The sequence below is a fragment of the Mercurialis annua genome, linkage group LG6, assembly GCF_937616625.2.
Source record: "Mercurialis annua linkage group LG6, ddMerAnnu1.2, whole genome shotgun sequence".
NCBI classification, from domain to species: domain Eukaryota; kingdom Viridiplantae; phylum Streptophyta; class Magnoliopsida; order Malpighiales; family Euphorbiaceae; genus Mercurialis; species Mercurialis annua.
In genome coordinates, this window is record NC_065575.1 from 31,516,041 (window position 1) to 31,543,883 (window position 27,843).

The 27,843-nt window shown below is 33.7% G+C and overlaps 3 protein-coding genes across 3 annotated transcripts; 1 reads left to right on the top strand and 2 right to left on the bottom strand.

Annotated features, from left to right (window-relative positions):
• Positions 1–547: 547 nt before the first annotated feature.
• On the top strand, positions 548–4,386 carry LOC126688369 (ubiquitin-conjugating enzyme E2 2-like). The gene is made up of 6 exons (XM_050383034.2): positions 548–733; positions 805–970; positions 1,041–1,066; positions 1,508–1,597; positions 3,079–3,167; positions 3,975–4,386. The coding sequence occupies exons 2-6, from the start codon at positions 846–848 to the stop codon at positions 4,101–4,103; spliced, it is 459 nt and encodes a 152-aa protein (XP_050238991.1). The 5' UTR covers positions 548–733; positions 805–845; the 3' UTR covers positions 4,104–4,386.
• Positions 4,387–4,775: 389 nt separating this feature from the next.
• LOC126688367 (single-stranded DNA-binding protein WHY1, chloroplastic-like) lies at positions 4,776–7,633 on the bottom strand. The gene is made up of 7 exons (XM_050383033.2): positions 7,335–7,633; positions 7,168–7,262; positions 7,005–7,097; positions 6,755–6,849; positions 6,409–6,482; positions 5,405–5,493; positions 4,776–5,073 (listed from the first exon to the last, which is right to left on the bottom strand). The coding sequence occupies exons 1-7, from the start codon at positions 7,555–7,557 to the stop codon at positions 4,954–4,956; spliced, it is 789 nt and encodes a 262-aa protein (XP_050238990.1). The 5' UTR covers positions 7,558–7,633; the 3' UTR covers positions 4,776–4,953.
• Positions 7,634–26,649: 19,016 nt separating this feature from the next.
• LOC126687754 (uncharacterized) lies at positions 26,650–27,150 on the bottom strand. The gene has a single exon (XM_050382311.1). It carries the CDS (start codon positions 27,148–27,150, stop codon positions 26,650–26,652), a length of 501 nt encoding a protein of 166 aa, XP_050238268.1.
• Between the last annotated feature and the right edge of the window lie 693 nt (positions 27,151–27,843).

The following is a 27,843-nucleotide window of genomic DNA, read 5'->3' on the forward strand; positions in this document are numbered from 1 at the left end:
GATATAGTTGAAGGATGAAATCATATATTAAGCCACTATATAATTCATAAACTATGAAGCACGAAAACTTCGATGAAGTTGCGTGTCCCGTTTCGGAAACCGAAAACTCTCAGACACTTATAAGGAAATGTTTGGCCGTTTCCGTTAATAAAAGAGTTATAAAAACCTAAAACATTCTCAACAAATAATTTTTTTTAATTTAATTACCCATATTTTTTATTGTTCGCGTTATCCACAATAAAACTTATCTTCTTATTTTTATTAAATTTAGTTATGTTTAATATTTTTTTAATTAGCATAAATATATAAATAAAATTTGATATATATATATATATATATATATATATATATATATATATAGCATTTTTAATTTTTAATTTTATAAATATATTTTTATAATTTTATTATTTACACGTTTTTTCCATATTTTATATTATTCATTTAAAAAAATACTATTTTCGGATGTCCATTTCGTGTTCTTTCCGTTTTCCGTTTCCGTGCTACCTAGTTCATAAATAAATAGATGAACGGGCGGTGGTGGGGCATGTTGATGGTACTGTGGATAGCAATGCAATTTGGCCTAAGAAAGAAAAAGAAAAAGAAAGCAAAGCCACAGGGACCGCTGACCCCAAACTGCGATTCCTTTGCACACAAAATCTAATTCTATTTCTATCATCTAATCCCTGTTTGTTTCCTGGGAAAATCAGTTCCAATCAACGCCAAGGCAAAACAAGTGAGTGTTTGTTGATTATATTCTTTCTGTTTTTTGAATTTGAAATTGATTGCATGTGTTGATGGATCTAGGGTTTGAATCAAAATAAGAATTAGAAGATTGTTGGCGGAAGATGTCAACTCCATCTCGGAAGAGACTGATGAGGGATTTCAAGAGGTTGCAGCAAGATCCTCCGGCGGGGATCAGTGGTGCTCCTCAAGACAATAACATAATGCTCTGGAATGCTGTTATTTTTGGGTATTTTCTTCTCTTTCTTTCACTCTTTTTCCCTTTACACACTTGTGCTTATGCTCTTTTGTGTTTGCAGTCCTGACGACACTCCGTGGGATGGAGGTAAACTTTTCGTACTATCGATTTCATTTGTGTGCTAATCTATGTGAACAATGAATGCTAATTTTGTTTTGGTGAGTGTCTTAAAGTTAGATACACTCACTTTCATTTGCTAGTGATTCTAATTATCTTTGTTATACGAATGCTAAATTTGCTTTTGTGAGTGTCTCAAGTAAGTTACTCCACCTCGCGGTGCTATTGACTTTCATTTGCTAGTGATATTAATATTCTTTGTTGTTTTTAGTAACTTGGTCACTTCTAATTTCTATCGTCTTTCAGAACGTGCCTCCTATAGTCGGTAGATTTAGAATTTGGATATGGCAACATCTGTGTGAAGTTCATTGTTGTGTTAAAGATTGAATATTTCATGTGTTAATTTTAATTTCATTTAAGGTTGTTATATTACAGGCAAACTCATACCTGAATTTTGTTTTTGCTGATCAGGTACGTTTAAGTTGACTCTTCAGTTTACAGAAGATTATCCAAATAAGCCCCCAACAGTGCGTTTTGTTTCTAGAATGTTCCATCCGAATAGTAAGTTGAACACAATAACTTCCATATTATCCTTGACATCTTGATTTCCAATGTTATTGATCTCTTGTACATCAGCACTGCATATACATGATATTGCTTTTCTTGGGCTTATCACCTTTCTGATAGCTCTTCTCTGTGTTTTTGTTTTCCATTTTGTTATAGAGAAGACTATTCAGCAAGAATGTCATAGTTTTTGCCCTTTTTAATACTAGTGTTACTTTACGTGCTCTCGTAATGCAATAGGTCAATATTAATAATTGAATTAAAAAACAATTGTAAAACAAATTAATAGTGTAAATTTTTAATAAATAATTAAATGAGAAAGAACTTTAATAGAAAATACATGTTTTACATCTGTACTTTTAATGACTCAAAATTGAAAATTAGTATCATTAATTTACTTTCAAATTATATTTTTTTAATTTTAGGACTAAATTTAGATTAAATCATGAATTTTAGTGTATTTTGCAATTAAAATAGGAACTTTTAATTAAATTTTTATTTGATATAATTTTTCAATAAAATAAGGAGTATTGTAGGTCAAAAATAAATTAGTTAACCCTTAATTTTTACTTTCCTTCTATAAATTAAAGTTCATTAATTACTATTTCTAATCAAAATTACTAGTTTCTTAATTCAACACATCAATAAGGAAATAAATCTCTTTTATGAATTATTTATGATATGCTATATAATATGAAACTATTTTAATCAATAAGGAAATAAATCTCTTTTTATGAATTATTTATAATATGCTATATAATATGAAACTATTTTAAAAAAAGTGTGAAATTTATATTTGTAATGTGTACACGGTGGAAACGTAAAAAAGAAGTATTTGTGTAAATTACTCCAATAAATTTTCCGTAGTCTTTTTTATTTCGTCAACTTCAGTCTCTAACATGATGTATAAATAGTTATTTTTCACTGTTTGAATCCAAGTCAAATAGGTTTATTTCCTATTAAAATCAAATTAATTAATTACATTATTCCAATTGTATTCTATGTTTAATAATTAAATAAATATCATAGTTTTATAATATCATTAGTAAATGGTTATATAGTAGTATTTAGTTAAATAGTCAATTAGTAATAAAATAAAGGGCTACTTGGTAATATATAATGTAGGTATAATTTTGACTAATCTGCAAAAGAAGTCATGCAAGTAACAAAAATCCATTTGGTGATTGCAAACTGAGATTTAGATGTGGATACTTGGTGGAATTTTTGTTTTGGACCTATAATCTTAAGCTCATTGAAAACATGATCTTTAAGGGTTGCGTCTATGGAAGATTATGCTATCTCAAAATCTGCACGTTTCCTGCTCATCTTCTTTGCAGCATATTAATGCTGATCCCTTTTGCCTAAATTGTCTATAATTATTGTTTGCTTTCATATTTAAATTCACCTTTGGTGTTACAATCATCTTTTTGGTTCTAAAACCTTCTTTTTTTGTTTTGCTTTTTTTTCCTGTTTCTCAGTTTATGCAGATGGGAGCATCTGTTTGGATATCCTACAGAATCAATGGAGTCCTATATATGATGTGGCAGCCATACTCACATCAATCCAGGTTAAATAAAATTGCTTTGTCATCTTGTAGAATTATCTGGTGACTAAATGACAATTAATAATATTTATCAAAATAACCTGCATCAAAACATGTGTTTCTTGTTTTAGACATAATTTACTCCATCCGTCCCATTTAAGAAGGGAAATATTTTATTTTTGCTTGTCCCATATATGAAGTTCATATCATGTTTTTACTGCCATTTTATATGATATTTCTCTTTTATCCCTCCTCTTTCAAAAATTAATTATTGGTAAAATGGGAAAAAACAATATATTTCTATTTAATCTGTGTGTAAAGACTTATGTCCCTTCTTAATGGGGGACGGAGGGAGTATTTATTAAGTTAATGCAGAGTTTTTTCTTCTTATACTTCATGTCAGTCATCGTTACTTCTAATTTGTTACAAGCCTGATAAATTTTTCTTCCAGTCATCTTACTGATGCATAAAGTTGTCCATCCTAATCATGCTCTGTGTAATAACATATCCTTTGCCATTCACTTTTTTCAACCATGATGTCTAACAATATTTGTAGTTATAATGACTATATACTTTTACATTCTTTGGTTATTGTTAAAACAATGTATATCATCTTCACATTCGCAAAGGTTGTAGAGAATTTTTTACTCTCACCTGTTAAACTGAAGTAGTTTTTACTAGTTAGGTGCGCAATCACTAACGTACTCGCACATTATGAACATGTACAAGCGTGTGTGAAAATTTGCCAGGTATTTGTATGTAGGCGCAGATGCAATTATTTATACTACATTGGTGACTTTTATTGAATGTTTTATTATTGTTTAATTGCAGTCATTACTTTGTGATCCAAATCCAAACTCCCCTGCAAATTCAGAAGCTGCTCGGATGTTCAGTGAGAACAAACGTGAGTACAATAGGAGGGTACGTGAAATTGTTGAGCAGAGTTGGACTGCTGATTAGTTTCTCCTACTGTGGCGGTCAAACGTGAAGAGTTGTCCCTTGTCTCTATAAATAACATTAATTCAAAACTGCGGTTGAACATGGCTGCTGTTATATGTTTGCTTGGCTTATGAGGGGTGTTTGTTGTAGCAGCTCATGTTGCATTGTGTTTGCAGTGACGTTGTCAAGTAAAAGAAGTGGATATATTTTCCTTTAGCCTTTTTCTTTTCAGTCTAGATAAATGTAGCGTTAATTGCTATGTAAAATTTAAAAGCAAACGAACCTTTAATCTCTGTTTGTAACATTGGCACCTGCTTTTCATGTTAGCTAACAATGCGATAGGCAGCATTTTTACTTGAACTGGTTTTTGAACTCAAACATAGCTAGAGTGTTTAGGGTAATATAGAAAATGTGCAGCTACTCTGATCAGCTACCTTTTAAAGGGATAATACCATATCGGTAAACTGCTTTGCAACGGAAGAAGAATGAATTAATTATCCCTCTAGAGATTGTGTTTGCAAACAACATTTTTGGCTCTTCAATCATCAGCTGGTTTTAGTAGTAGGCAAATTGTGCCTGAATCAGGCATTCTTTTATCTCGTGATCAATACAACTGTAAATTTTTCCGCTCCAAGTCTGCTATTTTCTTACCAATTCCAAAAATGACTACCGGATGCTCATCAATACAGCCAGTTTGTGGGACTGAATGTCAAATTCAAAAAATCATATTTGACAAATATTCATAACATAGGTAGCAAGAAATAAAAAATGCCACTGAAATTCCTAAGAAAACTCTTCTATCAACAGATTTGATACAACACAGAGCGAAGAAATAATAACTCCTTTGTTCTAGGTATCCTTGTTGTACATGCTACCTGCTCCATTCAAAGTCTTTGCCAATCCTTGGATTCGCATTGTTCGCATGGCCATTGATGTCTGGTCTAATAGAATTCGCAAAGGCGTTCCAGCCTAACAGGTATGGCATGATATACTGTACAGAGCATAAGATAAAATTAGAAAAAGCAACAAGACTGCCAACTGTAGATGGTTCAGTTGGGATGTTAGCAGAGTTCACTTATGGGTTCTCTAAGACCTCGCCTCAAGAACATTAGAAACATCAAATTAAAAAAATAGATGTAGGAAAGAAAATATTTTACTGCAAAACTATAGTAAAAGCAAAGCATCAAATACTCTGATGACGGTGAACAATGAAAAAGCTGCTCTTGATGTGAGATTAGCAAAGCAATTATATGGAAAGAGTAACCAGAATTCTTGAGTGTGTGTGTTTTTGTGAGTGAGAGAAAGATATAGTAGTAACGTACATTGAAAGCAGATATGAGGACAGCAAACTCAGCCTTGGTAACGGGAATGTAAATGCTTTCATCCAGGTTCATAGATTTGTTTTGAACACCTTCACGATTTTCATTCGAACCACCACAAAACAGAACACTGTTAAACTAACAAAATACTTTGCCCCTAAAATAAAATAAGCCGCACATGACACACTCAAACCAATTTCATACAAATGCTATATGCATAAACAGATCACAAGAACTTTCAAATAGTCAGTTTATGCTTGTGTGCATGTCACTGTGCATGTGGTGCTGGTGCTTTACACTTTACTTTGGAAGCTTTAACATGGATTGCTCTAACCAATAGGATTGTCCAAATTTTTTGTACTATCAAAATTTCTAGCTTGCTTTGCCTTTTTTGTACTTTATAGCTGAAAAATTTCCATTTAAAGTAACGGCCTTCGCATTTTTCTTTGAGTTTTATTTAGCTTGTTCTTTCTAAACTTTCTTCTGAAAAAAAAGACAAATTTGGGCATGTTGCATTATTCTACAACCATTAGATCCATTTCCATCAAATGTTACAACCATTAAAAAATGCATGAGTTTATTTTTGAACAACGGCCATGTTTGGTTCATGTAATGGAATAACATGGAATACAATAGGTCTTCCATAAGGAATGGAATATAATAGCTATTCCATAAGGAATGGAATAGCTATTCTGTACTTTTTGAGAGGAGTGTTTATTCCACAAAATCTTGGAATAGAAATTCCATAGAATAACTATTACATGAACCAAATTAAAGAATAGTCATTCTATATGGAATAGCTATTCCATTCCACACCTATTCCATGAACCAAACATGGCTAACGATGTAAGTTTACTCTCTCAATAGACTAGAAAATTTATTGCATCTATATTTCAAGGTTTGACAGTGTTATTAATGCAGCAATTGGTATACTAAAATCAACAATGTCATCAAAACAGATCATAGTTGACTTCACTTGTAATATTCATGGGGCCAAAGAGAATTACTGAGGTTAAAGAAGTGGCCTGAACCATCTGGAAGTGGCTCTATCTTCAACACCTTCTTGACCTTACCTTCATCACTGTAAACTTCAAACAGTTGTTAGACTTAATGTAGGCTTTGATAAGCACATACGATAAACATATAGCTAGAAGTTAGAACTGAATTTCAAGATTGCAATCCGAGATAGTGTTAACCCAAGTAGACAACTGAATAAAACTACATCAATGAAATGGGAGACTTGTTCATGCATATGAGTAATTTTTTTTAATCTATGCAATTAACATCAATGAGTGAACGAAAAAAATAAGATTCATAAAGAATAAAACATTATGTAAGAATTTGAGGAAGTACCTCTTTCCCTTGTTAGGATCATGGAAAAATTCACAAGAGTCCCTAGCACCAAGGCTGAGAAGAGTTCCAATTTCTGTCACGGATAACGAGAACACCTGTAGATACGGAAAAAAACAATCATTAACATCAACATGTGGAAGAGTCCCTGGCATGAAGGCTAAGAAAGAGTTCCAATTTCTGTCACGTATTATTGTCACTAACATACGGAAGGGTAATAGTCGACTCGTCAAAGAGAAATGTAGCGATATACCTGCTTCCGACTCCAGTCATATAGGCGAACACCGGCAGCAGGGGCGAATTGTAAAAGCACGAAACCCTCCTTGGCTATCTTAAATGCCCCAGACTGCAGCACAACAACATTATATAGAGACAAAATATTTCGTTATTAAAAAAGAACGAACGGAAGCAGTTACCTCTAATGCAGCAAATTCAGGTGCTTTAGGTTCGACAGTAAGAGCAGCTTTGCCTTTGTAAATTGAATGACCCACAAAAACCTTAGGCTGCAATTCTACAACCCAAAAACAAAAACGCAAAATTAGTTCCATTTCAAAAAACAGAGTCAAGTGAAAGAGTAAGTTACCGGCGGAATCGTCAGAAGAGGGGCGTGAGGAGTTAAACCTCTGCGGCTTCTGCTCATAAAACTCCGGTTGACGGCAGTTAACGGCGAGGGTTCTGATGGTGGAGCTTCTTCTAAGAGAAAGAGTTTTGAAGGAGTGCAAAGAAGGCAGTGTGTTACAGTGAGAGCATAGTTTAGGGTTTTGGGTAGTCAGTGGAGAAGATAGCATTTTTAGCTGCTGCTGCATTTCTTCCTTCGCTGCTCAAAACTTTTTATTACAAAAACTTTAAAACGCAATATCTTCGACGTTCCAATGATTAACCAAGTCTTTCCAATTTTAAGAGAAACATTTAATAAAAACCCGCAATTATATCAAAGTGCATCAAATCAGCTCTTCTCTTATTTTTACCGACTCTCAACCCGCATTTGAAACACACTCTTTTAATTAAAAATTTACCTCGTCTGGAGAGCAGACACCATCTAGGTCCGCTCCTCCATCGTGGAAGATTAGGTCTGCTCCGGCGATTTAACGAGAAAAAAAAAATTTCGTTCGAGAAAAAAATCTGGTGAAAACAAAAATTATGGCGGCAGTTTCTGGTGAATGTGTGGTAAGCGGTGGAATAAAGCAGTTTCCGGTGAAAAATAAAGGGTGAATTGATCTGGTTTTATAAAATTTACGGGGATGATATCCTCACTATCTTTGGATGTTTTTGATAAAAAAACACAAATTATGGGTTAAATCCTCCAAAATGACTCATTTGATATTTTATGCCAAGTTGAGGGGGTGAACTTATCCTTTGTTCATTTAATAAAGTTAGTGTAATATTTTAATTTTGATAAAATCATTTTTTTTAATTTAAATCTGTTTTTATACTATCTAAAAAGAAAGGTGATTATGTCAAAATAAAATATTTTTCTATGACAATAGCATCACCCTTACTATAATTACTATTATTATTTTAAATTATTAATAAGATTTAATCATATTAAAAATTATAATTAACAAAAAATTAATATAAATATTACAAATAAAGTTATATTTAAATTTTTTTATCTATCTATATATAAGATTTATATTTATGGGAAGGGGAGGAGTATGCAAAATTGTAACATTAATCTTTATTAATACTTCAATCTCTATTATAAAATATAAAGTTAGCATGTTTCAGAGAAGGCTTAAGGTCTGAAAAACTACCGACCTTTCAAATTATTTTCAATAGCACCCTGACCTTGTAATTTTTTCAATAGCACCTTATTTTGTATTTTTGGCTTCCAATAGCACTCTGAATTAAAAAAAATTAGATGATTTGATTACCATAAGGATGAAAATTTTCAAAAAAACTAAATTTCAAGGTGAAATCATACTTATTTCTACTTGAACACTTTTAAACAAAACTTTTAACTTAAAAAAAATTCAAATAAGTCCTCGATAAATGAGTTTAATTTGTTGATTTATGGTGCTATTGAAAGTCAAAAATATAAAATAGGGTAAAATTGACTGTTTTACAAGGTCGGGGTGCTATTGAAAGCCAAAAATACGAAATAGGGTGCTATTGAAGAAATTACAAGGTGAGGGTGCAATTGAAAAAAATTTATAAGGTCGGTAGTTTTTCAGACCTTAAGCCTTCAGAGAAGCTATGGAGAGTTGTGAAGTGGATGATATGGGCTATACAGGTGGGGATTATACCTGGTCTAATAGGAGAAGGAATGGCGACTTAATTCAGGTGCGGTTAGACAGGTTTATGGCTAACATGAAATGGCAGGATCTGTTTCCAACGTGGCGAGTGTCCCATTTGTCTCGGTACAAATCTGACCACTGCCCTATTTTTCTTGATACCACGGCAGCAGCTACTGTTCAAGGGGAAAGCCAGAAACAACGGATTTTTCGCTTCGAACAAATGTGGATGACTCACGAGCATTTCGACAACGTGGTTTATTCAGCTTGGGGCGGGGGTAGAGGGTTTACAACGGATATTATGTCAAGAATTGAGGAGTGTGGTTCGAATATGCAGGCTTGGGCTTATTCTAATTTTGGGAGCGTTAAGAAAAACATAAAGAAGAAGCTCGATGAATTACATCGTCTCCGAAAACACCCCGTGCAAGATGATGTATATGAGCGGGTGGCTGTAGTCTCAACTGAGATCGATGACCTCCTTTCAAAGGAGGAAATCATGTGGAAGCAGCGCTCTCAGGCTGATTGGTTGCGAGAAGGAGACCGCAATACCAAATTTTTTCACAACAAGGCGTCCAACAGGAAGAAGAATAACTTTATCCAACGTATCAGGGATGAGAATGGTGATTGGAAATATGGTACGGAGGTTAATATAGCAGTGGACAAGTTTTACCGGCAGCTCCAACGAATCAGGACAAGGTCATCGACTGCATCGATTCAGGCCTTTCTATTGAGCAGGTTGTTGATCTACAGCGGGCTTTTAGCGAAGACGAGGTGGTCACTGCCCTTAAGCAAATGGGCTCCTTGAAGGCACCAGGTCCTGATGGTATGCCTGTTCTTTTTTATAATGCCTACTGGCATGTTGTGGGGCGCGATGTCATCTCTTGTGTTCTTGATTTTTTATCTATGGGGATTATGCCAAGCCGGGTTAATCATACCATCTTAACCCTTATTCCGAAAGTTGCTTCACCGGAGATGATGAAAAGATTTTAGGCCAATTAGTCTTTGTAATGTGATATACAAGATTATGGCGAAGGTTATTGCTAACAGACTTAAAGTCGTGCTATCGAGGCTAATTGATGAATCCCAGATTGCGTTTGTTCCTGGGCGCTTAATTACGGATAATGCAATAATTGCTTTTGAGATGTTTCATTCAATGGCTAAGAGGTCTCAAGGGAAAGCTGGGTCAGTTGCGCTTAAATTAGACATGAGTAAAGCATATGACGGGGTGGAATGGAGTTTTATAGAAAAGGTTATGATTAAAATGGGGTTACCTAGCCATTAGTGAATAATGGATTTCGTAGAGGACGCATTCTTTTGGAGGCGTTTCTGATCCGAGGCCAGGTATCACCAAAGTGAACCACCTCCTTCCTTCCTACATTGCTGTTGAATTCGACATATAAGTAAGTATTAATTCTGTAGTTAATCTATTTATTCGAATTACATGGATCTTGGTTTGGGTTTTAGATAAATTTTTGAAATTCTGCTACGTTACGAACCTAGAAAACCCAACAGTGATAATCATGGCTTGTATAACATCAGTATCCTTTACCTTTCTGATTAATGGGGCGCCAGTTGGTTCACTTCTCCCGGAACGTGGTCTTCGACAAGCCGACCCTTTATCGCCATACTTATTCCTCCTTTGCTCCGAAGGATTCTCATATCTGATTAGGAAAGGAATTCGGGACAGGTCTATTTCAAGTGGACGGAGCTGCAGGGGGGGACCTCACATAAGTCATCTGCTTTTCGCTGATGATAGTGTCCTCTTTATAAAGGCTATGGTGAAGAAGGGACAAGCGCTGAAAGGAATTATCCATGATTACGAGCAAGCGTCGGGCAAAGTCATCAATGTAGAAAAATCCGAGATCTACTTTAGCGCTGGAGTAACACAACATAACAGAACAACAATGGCCGAGCTGCTGGGATTTCGAGTGGTTAGTTACTTCAATAAATACTTAGGCATGCCTACGCTCGTCGGGAGATCAAAAAATCCCATCTTTGCTTTTCTGAAGGACCGACTTCACAAAAGAGTTCTCGGGTGAAATGGAGAAATTCTTGTCGAAAGCGGGTCGTGAGGTTCTCATCAAGTCGATAGCTCAATCGATCCCTACGTAAAGTTCTACTGACCGGAATCTCCATGCTTTCAACTTAGCCATGCTCGCAAAACAGGCTTGGAAGCTAATCCAGAATCCTTCTTCTCTTTGTGCTAGAGTGCTAAAAGCTAAGTACTATGTTATGTCGGGCGACCCAAGTCTAACACGAGCCGACCATAAAACCAGAGTTATAAACCACAGTTTATAATTTAATATCTAATAAAAATATTAATCAATATCGGAATAGAACTCAGTAGCTTGAAATCCAAGTAATTAAATATTACCGGCAAAAACTTCAAATAATAAATTAACAGATAAATAAAAGGCCAATTTATAAATTTAGCCAAATTGGCACGCTAAGCCAAAAACTCAAATTATTAATTAAACAATAATTATCAATAATTATCAATTTAATTTTTAAATAACTCAAATATTTTTTTTAGGTCTTAAAAATAATATATTTATTTTGACAACTTTGAAATTAAATAAAATCACCAAATTCTCATTTAATATAGTCAAATATAAATCATATATAATCCATAATAAGTTTAATATTAATTTAAATTTAAAAATACTAAAACCCAAAATAATTTCAAATTATAAATAATAATATTATTTAAAACGTTAATTGATAAGTCGAAACCAATTTCGTAAATTAAAATCAAAACCAATTAATAAAAATCAATATATAACTAGTTAACAATTAACCTAAGTAACTTATTTAATTAACTCATAATAATTTAGTGATTCAAGCATCCCTTTAGCCAAAATAATCTAAGATTAGCCAAACATACATTGACATCTCATCGTCTTCTACCCCATTCATGAAACTAACCCGTCAAACCAACTTCAAGTAAAGATCCAAATCTCAAACTTGATAAATTCAAAACTTTCCAAATTTCAACCAACTATAGACACATTGAACCCCCAACAAGAATAAAACCTTAAGCAAGATAAAAGATTCAAGCCAACACAATAAGAGAAACCGAATCCAAAGAAGCCATTTACAGAAACTTGAAACCGAGAAAGCAAAACGGAGAATCATAAATCGAATAATAAACTACCAGTTAAGAGTTCAATGATTCAAACACCCAAAACACAAGAATCTACTCATCCTAAGAAGCCATAATCAATACCCAAGAAAGAACAATAATTGGCAGTAACACTATTAAAAGTTCACAGTTTATAGCAAAACAATACGGTGAGACGGCGTCGATTGGTACGGGTTCGTTTACGTACCGTTTGACGAATGGAAAGTGTAGCAACGTATAGGAACGAGTCTACTATCACAGGGAACAAACGAAACTGATTTCGATCTTCAAACGGCTGTGGAACGAATTGAATTTCAGAGAGGTCGATTAGAATTTAAAACATAAAATTTCTAGAAAACGGTAAAACGGCGGCGATTGATACGGGTTCGTTTACGTACCGTTTGACGAAACAAAAGTTGGAATTTATAGATACGTGAGTCTTCTATCGCTGGAAGGAAGCGGAACTTATTTCGGTTCTGAAACGGTCAAGAACGAATCAAAATACGGAGAGGTCGTTTTCAGCTAAAACTGAGATTTAAGAATTCAAAAACTTACCGATGACAACAACTTTGGAAGGGATTTTGAACGATGATTTCTCAGAGAAAAAGGAAAAGGATGACGGCTAGGGTTAGTATGAAGTGTGGTGAATATTTTTGGTTTAGAAAACGTTTTAAAATAATGAATGGATCGAGAGAAATCCGGAGCGAAAGTATCGTGCACCAACTGCACATACTGGTCTCGTTCGAGACCTGTGTTACAAAAGGAATGGTTGGGCCAAACCAAGGCCCAACCGAAATAAAAAGGCCCAACGGCCAAACCGAACTCCAAAACAACCTAACCAAACTGAAAACGAATTTCGAATACGTAAACGACTCAAAATATTTCCGAAACTCGCAAATTAAATCTTAAAAAATTTACGGGTTATTACATTCTTCTCAACTTATTAAAAATTTGTCCTCGAATTTAACACAATACCAAGTAATAAAAACTCAATTACAATACGTAAAACTCACACATAACTCAAAATACGAAGCAACACATTCTCGACGGAACGAAATAAAATATACGCATCACAATTTCTGATTACCAAGATTACTCACGACCGAGGGACAACTCAACGGATAACAAAATAAAAATCGCTTAATTCTGCCTAAGCAAAACTAAACTGTGATCTCAAAAGATTAGACCAAACTTTTACCCAAGGATATCTTATTATAAAATAAGACAGAGAAGAGTTACAGCGAAGCAAATCATAATAACTGAAAACATGCTGAACATTTACGGACATTATCCCCAACTTATTAAAATACGACTTCGAAGATAAAATTGGATCGAAAATTTGAATTATCACCACACGCATACGCGAAAAATTCTTAGTTCAATAATTTGCTACTTCAATCGACTTCTCAAACACCACGTGTGAACGGATTATAAATTTATTTACAACCGGGAAATAACCAACACGCTACACGAGGAAAAGTTTCAAAATAACCAGATCGATTCTCCAAGACTACCAAGCAACACCATAAGTGTAGGAACAATCCCAAAATAAATCGAAATCTTAATAAGCCAAACTCCAAGGCTACAACTAAAACATACTGACACTCTCACTGAAATTAATCTTGCAACACCCAACGCCTACGCACTACAAAATTTATAGTGGTCAAAATACCAATTACCTCAAATGAGAAAGTTTATCCGCAATTCAAAATGTTGTCCTGCTTATAATTCCTCTTACAAATAACGGATTAAAACTAAATACCACTAGAATCGTCCTGGTTCAACTAACTAATGTCAGTTCAAAAATTTCATCAACCTCGAGAACTAAGACGTAAGAAAACACACCAATTTCTAAAGGATATATAGCTTAATTTTTTATTACAATATTTTCCATTCTCGACATTTATTTTGAATCACTAAAATCAAATCGCAATCAATCGGATTATTGGTTATGCTCAAAACAAACTTTTTCTAGAAAAACGCTTTCCGTAAACACAAATATATAATAACGCAATCCACTTTCAATTTGAAATCACTGGCACCTCAATTTATTTTTCACTTTCAACCGAAAATAATTTACCCGTTGAAAAATCCCTTTGTTCGTAAACGTACCAACAAAATAAACTCTCTCATTTTTTTTATCATAATCGAATTTACTTTCAAAATAAATTCACGATTTTTATATAATCTTCCGTTTAAAAAGGTCTTAAAATCTACTTTTAAATCAAGCTGATAAAATTACATCACTTTTCCCAAAAATAAATTTTGCAAATGAGAATCCCTTTGTTTACGAAATAGTTTCCATACCGGTATCAAAACTTTTTAAACAGATATTAAATCTGTAAAAACAAAATTGCTTTTAGTTTTTTATAAAAATACATGCAGAGCATAACCAACGTTCTTCTAAACAAAACTCCTCAAATCATAAACTCTAAGCTGACACAACGCTTTAATCCGAACTCAATATTTTTCTGCATCTACCACAACTAAACCTCGAGTGCAACTTATAACCATAGCTCCTATTTACCAAACGCTGATACTCCAACAATATAGAATAAATCCTTACAATGTCATTTCTCTTAAATCACTACCGTCGTCATAGAGTATTTGTCTAGTTTCCAACCAAATAAAAATTTCAAAACCGTTTGAAATTTAATAACCTTTTAAACACTATTTTCACAATATAACTCGCGAGTTTAAACAAAACATTTTTCTTGAAAAATCTCACCGGTAAAATTTATTTTACATAATTGTGCGCCAGGGTGATGACAGCTCTCATCCCCAAGGAGTTGCATTCAACCCTAATAATTTAATGTCGTGATGAATGTACTAAATGTATGTATTATTTATTTTCCTTTTAATTAGTGATCATATTTACTGCTCAATGCAGTTTCCTATTCGTGGCATTCCAAATGCATGTTCATTACATGTCTGGGCACAATTAAGTGATAAAAACATTTCAATTACTTTAAAAAGTAAACATTTGAAATCAATTTTCCTTCGAAATATTTTCTAGACATTACACTCTGTGAGACGTGCACTCGTCCATCTTGACATATTTGCCCATCTCCATTATCCTAGTCCACCAATTTGAATTGTCAAAAAGAATTTTCCTACATCAACAACATAACTAAAATTTTACCTAGCAACGAATTTCCCCTCAAATCAATTTGAAAATTTTCCAAAGACATCAAAGCAACACGACCACCTTCACAGCTTCAATATCAGTTTCGATATTTCACCGATCTATCTAAAGAAAATACTATTGTATTACTACACTGATCAACCTCGATTCACAGATTTCATATCTAATTCTAGAACACTAACAGCTGAACTTTCGACTACAACAAATTATCACAAACGAGTCCGACGTAGAAACACATAACGTTCAAAATTTCACGCACAAATTAAACCCACACGAGAAGAATTATTCTACCGGTGCTGAGTAATATAATTAATTCGCCTTCCTCCGACCAGGACAATTTCGGGATTCGAATCTGCGAACAGCTCTTGAGAATCGCTCCTCAAATTTATTGATAAGAAAATTAATCACTTCGATTTCCAGGGTCAAACGCTAGATCCGGCTAAAACAATTATAACATATAGCGAGGAATACTTTCACGTGTTACTCCACACAATGAGGTCAACGAGGACAAAAACTGATATGGCTTAATTTAATCAAGCACGAGATACAATAATAATAACATAGTAATATAGATCAAGAATTAATCACACAACCGAAAAGCACTAAAACATCTTGCAGTAAAACAACTACTCATTAGGGTAGATAACCAAAATAATTTCAACAGCTTAAGCACACAACATCTTATATGATCCACGAATTCCTACCGACATGGCAGTAATCTTAAATAGCCCAACAACGATTAAAATATTAAATCGTGTAATAATATGTTCAAAACGTCAACTCAGAATAAAACGAATTGTGATACTGATCAAAAGTACGCATTAAAACCAATTTCGAAAGATAGTGTTTACGCCAAAATTTAAAATATAGCCCGAAGGCCATAAAGCCCATATTCTATTAAAAAGATAGAAAAAGCTACGTGGAGAATTTAATTCCAAGAGATTTGACTTTTCCAAGAGATTTCCAAGAGATTAGACTTTTCCAAGAGATTTTCAAGAGATTTGACTTTTGTAAGAGATTTTCAAGAGATTCGACTGTCAGAAGTTAATTCCAAGAGGATTTTAATTCCAAGAGATTTGAGAAGTTAATTCCAAGAGATTTGACTTTCAGAAATTAATTCCAAGAGATTTGACATTAAGAAGTTAATCTCAGAGGTTTGTTTTTGACCTTGACCTGACCTTGGAGGAAAAGAGAATTTCAGAATCAAAAGGCCAGAAGCCCGTTAGAAGAAGAAGCCCAGAAGTTCAATTGGCCAAGGTCCATGAAGTCACGTGCTTTTTGTAATGAAATGTTTCAAGAGCAGTTTTTAGAAGTGGGAAGCGCTGTGAAGACGTGGGCAGTTAAAGAGGCAGTTATCACCCGGCAGTTTCTACAGACGCTATAAAAGGGAGAAGAAGACGACGATTTGAAGCCCCAGCCAAATTCAACAAAAACTCAATACTCTCAGGAGATTATCACAACCAAAAGCTTTTATTTTATGCAATCCTCTGTAAACGCTTTACAGCTTTCGCAATTTCAATCTTTTGTTTTTAAACATTATTGCAGCAGTAGTTTACAGTGTTGAATTTTAGATTTTAATTGCAGAAGTTTGTTCTTATTTTTAAAGTTCTTCAAGAGTTTTTCTTTACGAACCGTTTAGATTTTTTACGTCCTTTGAAAATCAATCACAGTCGCTTGATCAATTTTTAATTTTCAATTTGAGGTCCAACCTCTGGCACGCCCGCACACACTTCAAAGGCACCAACCGTTTTCTTAAAAAACAGGGAAACAGATAGTATTTACAAAATAGGTTTCAAGTTTATGTCGAGCCCCACAATATTAAAATTCATTTTCCGGAAAACCTCTTTTATAAAACATTAGATATAATTGTTCTCAAACGCCTCAAATTAAAATCGTCGAGTTAGCCGAGTGATTACCACTTCCAAGCTCAACTCCCAATTTGGGTGACCCAAGTCAAACCCCAAATAACCAATTGTAAAAGTAAAAAAACATTCTCAAGTCCGGAAAACGCATTTCAAAACAAATCTTAATATTTTCAAAATAAGAAGCTCGACGTCACCCAATAACAGCATCAGACTCATCGCCCAAGTGAAAAATAATTTTTTTTTAACAACCTTATCAAAAACACAAGTTTTAGTCCAAACTAGTAAATCGAGCATAAGGCCAACAACACCAAAGTGTTGACAACCAAATATGGTAAAAATTATAAAAGTAATATAAAATTACTAAAATTGTAACACCTTTCAAAATAATTTTTATTTCAAAACAATCATTTTGAAAACACCAAGTTAGACGTAACATTTTAATTTTTAAGACTTCGAGAAATTCATTTTATTTCAAAGAACAAATCCCTTTTCCATCCTTAATCAAATATATTTTTTTTTGAAATAAATATGAATTTCATTTTTTTTGGCAAGATATTGAAAATAATATTTTAGGATGTTGTGTCTAGACTACCCATTTGACTTTTTACGTCAAAGCACTAGTTAGAAAAAATAATTTTCTTAAGATAGTTTAAAATCAATACGTGGTCAACAACAAAATTCACAAACTAAAAAAAAAATTCGGTCAAAAATTATTTAAACTCAAAACAGTGTTAAATCCTGACAAATATCGTTTTTTTTTTAAATAAAGGCTCTCGGCCAAAACCAGAAGTATTCACAAAATAATTTAACGTCATCAACATCCTTAAAGCATAACAGCCAACATATATCAGCCAAGTGAAGAGCAACTTCATTACGATAAGACAATTAACATCATACTCAAGTATGACATAAAGAAAATTACCGATGCAAGATTTCCCGAGAAATCAAAAGCAGTTTAAAATCATCCGAGTGAAAATAACATCAATAAAATAAAATAAGAGCATCAAATCAAAGCATAAATACCGACTGACTCGACGCAATCCTATCGGTGTAGGCAGAAAGTTTTAAAATCAAAAGATGACGTTTCAAAGACAAGACATGAACCTAATTCCGCAGTAGTACCTATGACTCAATAACAACTTAACAGAGTAAACACATAGCATGCAAATGACCTTGGTTTGAAACAAAAAGCTCTGATACCAACTTTGTCACGACTCAATTTCATGAATCGTGACCGGCGCTAGGGTATGGGTATGGTCGTACCAAAACCCGTAGCAAGACTTGCGGAAAACAATTTATATTTACAGTTCTAATGTAAATAGCTTAAATATCTGAAATGCTAAACATCATGCCTTATATATAACAATAATGTAATCCAGAGTAAATATGTCAATAATAAATAATCGATCAAATCGATAATCCCAAAGTGTAATATCAAATGTAATATATAATAACTAGTTCTACTGCGGTCTAAGAGTTCGAAAACAGTAACTAGTTTAAATAACATAAGAACCTCCGAGGAATCAAAAGAATCGGAGTGGACCAGCTTTCAAATCATAAACCTGGAAAATTTGGGAAAACAATGTGGTTAGATATACTGAAATGAGTTCGCAATACTATTTACATATATTAAGTTTAAAACCCTTAAATCAAAAACATTTTATACTAATATAATATGATTATGGAAAACAGTATTGAAATGATCCCAGCGTAAATATGACATAGCATACTGATAAACCCAGAGTGGACAGGAACTAATCCTCGTTATATATATATATATATATACCAGCGTAAGCAAGACTTTAGTCTGCCGATTCCCAGAGTACTTACCGGTGCACACAGTCTCAATACAAGCCTATCGAGTAGCTCGTTTCAATCCAGATCCATAATCGCTTAAAACAATTCAAAAGCATTTATAATACTAAAATAAATTGTGGTACTTAATAAAGCGGTAAATAGCACTACAAACTCACTGCTTGCTTATCCACGTGAAACTTCGGCAAACAGCTAACCCTGGTTCGACTCCGGAGCGCGAGTAGTCGAAGAGTCTAAAATAAATCATACGTTAAAATCGCTCCAACCCCTAACTCTAAGAATACTAGACACCACGTAGGACTAACACAATTAATAAGCCAGATAAAATCACAGAGAAACACAATTTCAATTAAATTGTAATGCCGTAAATAAATCAAGCCTATTGAGTTCATATTTAAGTTTATCCGAAATATTAATTAAATAATATTTAATTATTAAATAAAATTCTTTCCTCAAATAGTGGGGTAGCCGAGTTTCTTAAAATTACCAAGCTAATCCCACATGTCGGGCGACCCAAATCTAACACGACCCGACCATAAAACCAGAGGTATAAACCACAGTTTATAATTTAATATCTAATAAAAATATTAATCAATATCGAAATAGAACTCAATAGCTTGAAACCCAAGTAATTAAATATTACCGGCAAAAACTTCAAATAATAAATTAACAGATAAATAAAAGGCTAATTTATAAATTTAGCCAAATTGGCACGCTAAGCCAAAAACTCAAATTATTAATTAAACAATAATTATCAATTTAATTTTTAAATAACTCAAATATTATTTTTAGGTCTTAAAAATAATATATTTATTTTGACAACTTTGAAAATAAATGAAATCCCCAAATTCTCATTTAATATAGTCAAATATAAAATCATATATAATCCATAATAAGTTTAATATTAATTTAAATTTAAAATATTAAAGCCCAAAATAATTTCAAATTATAAATAATAATATTATTTAAAACGTTAATTGATAAGTCGAAACCAATTTCGTAAATTAAAATCAAAACCAATTAATAAAAATCAATATATAACTAGTTAAGAATTAACCTAAGTAACTTATTTAATTAACTCATAATAATTTAGTAATTCAAACATCCCTTTAGCCAAAATAATCTAAGATTAGCCAAACATACATTGACATCTCATCGTCTTCTACCCCATTCATGAAACTAACCCGCCAAACCAACTTCAAGTACATAACCAAATCTCAAACTTAATAAATTCAAAGCTTTCCAAATTTCAACCAACTATAGACACATTGAACCCCCAACAAGAATAAAATCTTAAGCAAGATAAAAGATTCAAACTAACACAATAAGAGAAACCGAATCCAAAGAAGCCATTTACAGAAACTTGAAACCGAGAAAGCAAAACGGAGAATTATAAATCGAATAATAAACTACCAGTTAAGAGTTCAATGATTCAAACACCCAAAACACAAGAATCTACTCATCCTAAGAAGCCATAATCAATACCCAAAAAAGAACAATAATTGGCAGTAACACTATTAAAAGTTCACAGTTTATAGCAAAACAATACGGTGAGACGGCGGCGATTGGTACGGGTTCGTTTACGTACCGTTTGACGAATGGAAAGTGTAGCAACGTAGAGGAACGAGTCTACTATCACGGGGAACAAATGAAACTGATTTCGATCTTCAAACGGCTGTGGAACGAATTGAATTTCAGAGAGGTCGATTAGAAGTTAAAACATAAAATTTCTAGAAAACGGTAAAACAGAGGCGATTGATACGGGTTCGTTTACGTACCGTTTTACGAAACAAAAGTTGGGATTTGTAGATACGTGAGTCTTCTATCGCTGGAAGGAAGCGGAACTTATTTCGGTTCTGAAACGGTCAAGAACGAATCAAAATACGGAGAGGTCGTTTTCAGCTAAAACTGAGATTTAAGAATTCAAAAACTTACCGATGGCAACAACTTCGGAAGGGATTTTGAACGATGATTTCTCAGAGAAAAAGAAAAAGGATGATGGATAGGGTTAGTATGAAGTGTGGTGAATATTTTTGGTTTAGAAAACGTTTTAAAATAATGAAAGGATCGAGAGAAATCCGGAGCGAAAGTATCGTGCACCAACTGCACATACTGGTCTCGAACGAGACCAGTGCAGAAATGCACAGGTCTCTTTCGAGACCTGTGTTACAAAAGGAATGGTTGGGCCAAACCAAGGCCCAACCGAAATAAAAAGGCCCAACGGCCAAACCGAACTCCAAAGCAACCTAACCAAACCGAAAACGAATTTCGAATACGTAAACGACTCAAAATATTTCCGAAACTCGCAAATTAAATCTTAAAAAATTTACGGGTTATTACATATACATTTATTTATTATATACTATTTTTAAAAATGTATAAAGCTAATAATTGATTAAGTAAATTATTGTAAAGATATTATAACATGTTAAACACACATAAACTATAATTTTAAATTTATATATAGAAAAAATATAATTATATACCACAATTTTAGCTCGTTTGCCGAATATATCGCATTTTTATGATTCTGTCAGATCTCTCGTCGTTTTTTTATCTTTACCAGATATATTCATAAAACATTTGGAGCTCATGTGACGTTATAAAAGGAAGCTTGAGATTAACTTCTGCATGAGGTATTATCTGTGATGACCAAGGAAAATGAAGAGAGATTTATGTATTTATCTAAAAAAGAAAATAATTTGAGTTTCTACCTCAACACGGAAAAGTCAATAAAAATACTCCATGATTTGGAGATTTTAATATTTTTACTTCCCGTGTCTTATTTGTTAGAATTTTACTCTGCCTATAGTAATAGGCTTTCTCTGACAATTACTCTCTCCCTCTCCCTCTCCCTCTCCCTCTCCCTCTCTCTCTTTCCATCCCTGACATTTACCTACTTTTTTTTTCAAACTCTTGTTTTGTTTACTTTTTTCAAACATTTTTGAATTAGGCATTCTTTATTTTTCCATACTTTAAATTAACAAATATACCTTATAAATTACCAATAAATAAAACATGTTTTTTTCATTTATTTCAATATTATCAAATATTTTATAATTTAAAAATATATACTACTATTTAAATATTTTATTATATTAGTAGCCTATTCAAAAATTATATGAACTAAATAAAAAAATCACAGTACCACATTATCATATGATTATCACTGTATCACATTATCATATGATTATCACAGCTTCATCTTAGCATGTAATTATCAGTGTATCATATTGCATTATCATCTTATTATCATGTCATTAGCAGTATTGTATATAGCAAATTATTATGTGATAATGTGATGATACTGCTGGATAATATAAGACAAAATCACATTATCACCTTATTATATGATTATCACTATATCATCTTATCATATAATTATCACAGTTTCACCTTAGCATGTAATTATCAGTGTATGATATTGCATTGACATCTTATTATCATGTCATTATCAGTATCGTATGTAGCAGATTATTATATGATAATGTGATGATACTGCTGGATAATATTAGACAAAATCATATTATCATATGATTATCACAGTATTATATTATCATATCCTTATCACAGTTTCACTTTATCATATAATTATCAATGTATCATATTGCATTGTCATTTTATTATCATGCCATTATTAGTATCGTATGTAGCAGATTATTATCATCTCGTTATCATAATTTTTCTATAATATTTTTTCATGCATGTATCATATTATCATTTTATTATCAATAAGAACCTTATCATACTATCATATTCACATTATCATCTCGTTATCATAATTTTTATGTATTGTTTTCCATATAGGTATCATATTATCATACTATTATCATAACTTTATTATTTAATTATCATCTGGTTATCACTGGTATCATGAATCTTTTTATAATTATATTTTTCACGCACATTATCATCCAATTATCATAACCTTATCATACTTCACTGTCATCTAGTTATATGATAATGTTATGATAATAACATGATAATCAGAGGCTGTTTTTTATTCTGCAGTGTTATGATAACGAAATGATAATATAGTGATAATAACATGATAATCAGAGGCTGTTTTTAATAAAAAAAAATTGATTTTCTCTGCAGTGTTATGATACTTACATGATAATGCAGTGATGATACTCATATGATAATCAGAAGCTGTTTTTTATTTTTGCATAAAATTAAATTTTGTGTATAAAATCGTTTTTAATGCACATTTTTAGATCTAAAATGAGAAAATTCAAGAGTAATTTATTTAGATCTGAAAATTAAAACAAATCGTATTAATCACCACGAGTTGAGGAAAAATTTCCAAAATTAAATATAAAAAATGGCGGAGCGATGAAAGAACGGTGACGAAGCGATGAAGGAACGGCGGCGGAGCAATGAAAGAACGGCGGTGGAATAAAGAAAAAAATAAAAAAAGAAAGAAGAAATAAAGAAGAAGAAAAAATAATCATAAAAGAAGAAGAAGAAGAAGAAGAAGAAGAAGAAGAAAAAGAGAGAGCAGAGAGAAATATTAAAAAAATGACAGATGTAATATGATAAGAGTAAGAAAAATATACTTCAAGTAAAAAATTAATAAATAGTAGGTATAATTATAATATGAACAAAGGATCACTTTCACCCCTCAACTTGCGTCAAAAGATCAAAAAGTCCAAAGCTGGGAAACAGGATCACTTATACCCTAAACTTGTGTAAACCAGCTCAAAAGCCCCCCTCTTCGCATGTTTGTATAATACGCTCTGAAAATGGAGAGTTGATTGGAAATCGTTTGCTTTGATGCATTGAAGAAAGGGTGGAAGGCTGGATGCAGACCTGTTATTGGACTTGATGGTTGTTTCTTGAAGACCATATGCAAAGGAGAGTTGCTAACAGCAATTGGAAGAGATGGCAACAATCAAAGGTACCCCATTGCTTGGGCAGTGGTCAAATCTGAATCCAAAGCTACTTGGGCTTAGTTCTTGAAGCACTTGAAGAATGACCTTGGCCTTGGTGATGGTACTAACATCACATTGATCACTGATATGCAGAAGGTGAGTTTTATGTTTTATGTTTTTTGGTTTTTGTTAATTATAGCTAGGGGTGTATTTGATACCATTGTGTAAAGATGAGGGGGGGATTTGATACTTTAAGGGATAGTTTGAGGGGTCTTTTGATACTATATTGAATAGTTCAGGGGTGTTTTTGATACTATTTTGGATTTTGACAGGGCCTTCTTCCAGCCATAAAAGATGAGTTGCCTGAGGCTGAACACAGATGGTGTGCTCAACACATATTCATGAGGTGGCAGAAAAGGTGGAGTGGGGGAGATTTCAGGAAACAATTCTGGATGTGTGCCAGGAGCACATTTGAAGAGTACTTCCATGACCAGCTGGAAAAAATGGATGCTCTAGGTAATAGCTCTGTTGAACACCTCCTTACTTATCCACCGCACACATGGTGCAAGGCCTATTTTGCATACCATTCGAAATGTGATGCAGTGGATAATAATATGTGCGGGTCCTTTAATGGAGATCTATTGGAAGCTAGGAAAATGCATATACTGTCATTGTTGGAGTGGGTTAGGAAAGATGCCATGAATAGGATTTATAGAAAAAGAATGGAGTGTGTGAAATGGTTCACACATGTCAGTTCTAGTATTATTACATTGTTAGAAAAGAATATGAATAGGGCATGCAAGTTTCATGTAGAGTACAATGGGGAAGATGCTTATGAGGTATCAGAGGGTGAGAATAGGCATACAGTTCATATGAGTTCTAGGAGCTGTACTTGTATGGCATGGAATTTGACTGGAATTCCATGTCCACATGCCGTATGTGCCTTGCATCATAAGGACAAAGATTTTTTAACAGGCATTCACCCCTGTTACTCTAAGGAAACATATTTGGCTAGCTATAGTTTTGTGATGCAGCCACTAAAAGGTAAATAAATGTGGCCAAGAACTGGAAGAGAACCTCTTATTCCACCTCAAGTGTCGAAATCTGTTGGAAGACCAAAGATAGCTAGGAGAAGAGACAGAAAAGAACCCAAGCCTTCAGGCAAGCTGTCAAAGGCAGGCTATGTTATATCCTGCAGCTACTGCCATAGCAAAGGTCATAATGTCAGGGGCTGTAGTAAGAAGAAGAAAGGCATACATGTTCCTCCCATGGAGAAGGGTAAGACTATGGTGGTGGATGATGAAGAGCAAGAACCAACATCAGTGAACCATGTCAGTGTATAGTTCAGGGGTGTTTTTGATACTATTTTAGATAGTTAAGGGGGTTTTTTGATACTATTTTGTATAGTTTAAGGGTTTTTTTGATCTTATATTGCTTTTTGACAAGTTCCAATACATACTGGATCTGGGATTCATATTGGCACTCTTGTACCACAACAAGAGAGGCAAGCACCACCTATGGCCAATAAGAACATAGGAAAAGGAAAGAAACACCCGACAAATAATGTTGGAGCAGGACTATGTCGCGATAACGTTACTGGAGAAGTTTCATTTAATGTAAGGTTTTGAAGTTTATGTATATATTTGTTTGTTTGCTTTGCTCCAGTAGTTTCATTTTATGTTGTTTGCTTGCAGTCTGGTGAGCTTGGGGACATGATGGCTACATCACACAATCCAATACCAGAAGAAGTGCAAAGAAAAATACAACACAAAGCAAGCACTGCGCAGTTTGAGGGGAGGCCATTTTATGGCAGATTTAGAGCTACTGGACCTCAGTGGAATGGAAATGAAAGCGTCTCAACCAGTCAATTAGAAACTGAGGTTCAGAGGAGGATTGGCCAGATGCAACAAAGAAGGCAGAACACTGAGTCAGCTCCTAATCCAGACTTTACTACCTTCTCCAAACAACTAGCCCCTACATTCTATAGTGTGGGTCCACAAGCTTTCACAAGAACAGTATCTGGGAAATCACTATCCCAGACTAATTCCAACTCAGTCAATGCACCAAATCCTTTCAACTTCTGTGGGATCTCAACTGTCACAAGATAGCCAGTCAACGATGGAAGGTGGTCACTCACAAGTGCATAGAATGCAAAGGAGGATGACCAACATGGGACCTCAACAGCCACCCCAGAAGCAAAAGCCAAAGAAAAGGGTGAATACACCTTTCAAGCAGCCAACTCCTAAACCAAATTGGAAACCATAATCATAGGGATGTTTTTGTTTTAATATGGTTTGTTTTTTGCAAATTTTGTATGCACATTCTGCCCTGTATATGCACAATGTGGTGTGAATGGAGGACATATTTTGTTACCTCATGGGTAGATAATTTTGTGAATGTAATAGTATTGTGTTTTTGTGTGCACATATAGGTGTTCTGATCATGTAAAAACAATGTGTTTATGCTATCTATTCATCATATCATTTTACTTCAAAGTAGGTTGTTTACATATATTTTCATTTCATAGCAGGTTGTTTACAATGTGTAGTTCTGGAATTAAGTTGTGTGTTTCAGTGTTTTATAAGGGGCTAATTGATACTTTTAATACAAGTTGGAGGTGTTTTGTGATCCATTAATTAGTAGTTTGGGGGGGGGGGAATTGATACCATAAAGTTAAGTTCATGGGTTTTGATCCAAATTTTTCAAATTTCATTGAATTCAGTTGTGTTTGAAACAGCCATTTTTGCATCAACACACATTCAAATTCAAAATAAATAACTAGAACAGTTGCTTGAGAAAGGGAAAATTTTTCATTGATCTGATAGCACTTACAATCATTTTTATTCATCTAACAGCTACAATTACAAGAATTAAAACCATCAACACTAACACAAAGCCAGCAGCAACACACCAGAACCTGTTCTTGTATTTTTGCCCCTCCTCTCTAGCCAATTTGACCATGAATTCATATGAGTTTCTCATTTCTGCAGATCTCTGGTCTTCCCTATCTTCAAGGTAGTTGAAATTCTCATGACCCATTACAATTTCATCAATCTCATCTAACAGTTCATTAATGACTTCCTTCGATCGACTCGTAAAGGGTTCTTCATCATACCAATCAAAGAATCCACAGCCAATCGCACCTTTCCTACACCCATAAAATCGTCTTCCTGGATTTTCCCTCGTCCATGACACCCAAATCGGAGCTTTGACAGAAAACGCACATTTACAGTAACGAGCTCCTCCCTCGTAATTGTAAACAGGTCTGCTACCACGCCTCTGTCGAGGGCGATACTGTCTGCTGGATCTAGCAGAGGAACCATGCGAATTTGAACCACTGGACATGTTAGGGTTAAGGGTTTTGCGAGATAAATTGTAGCAGGGGTGAAATTGGGGTAGAAGATGTCAATTTAGGGTTTATGTATTTTCAGAATTGAATTGGGAAGAATGTAAAATTAGGGATTTCATTCAATTTGGGGGTTTATTATGAATGAAATCAAGTGGTTTTAGTTTGGTGGTTTGTCAAAATCACGAGTGTATCTCAAACGCCAAACAGAGACTGGGCAGGGGGGCTTTTGAGCCGAAATACGCAAGTTCAGGGTATAAGTGATCCTGTTTTCCAGTTTTGGACTTTTTTGATCTTTTGACGCAAGTTGAGGGGTGAAAGTGATCCTTTGTTCATTATAATATAAACATGTTTTAGAGTAAAAAAATAAAAATATTAGAATGGTGAGATATTTTTTCTATCTTTTCCTTATTGAGGTAGGAAATCAATATTTTTTTTAAATGGAGTATTTATTCTAATTTTTTTCGAAAATGAATAGATTGTTGGGCGGCAAATTTGGACAAGTGTTCGGCCTTAATGGCCGAGCTGTAAGAGTTTGGTACTCTCTTAATTTAGCATGGGACATAGACAAAAATCTATCATGAAAATTGATAGTTTTGGGGTGGTTCAACTTATTAAGGAGAGTAAAATTTATGAGAAAATATCATCATATACTCCAAAAATTGAAAATATTATGTTAGTGACTCAACATA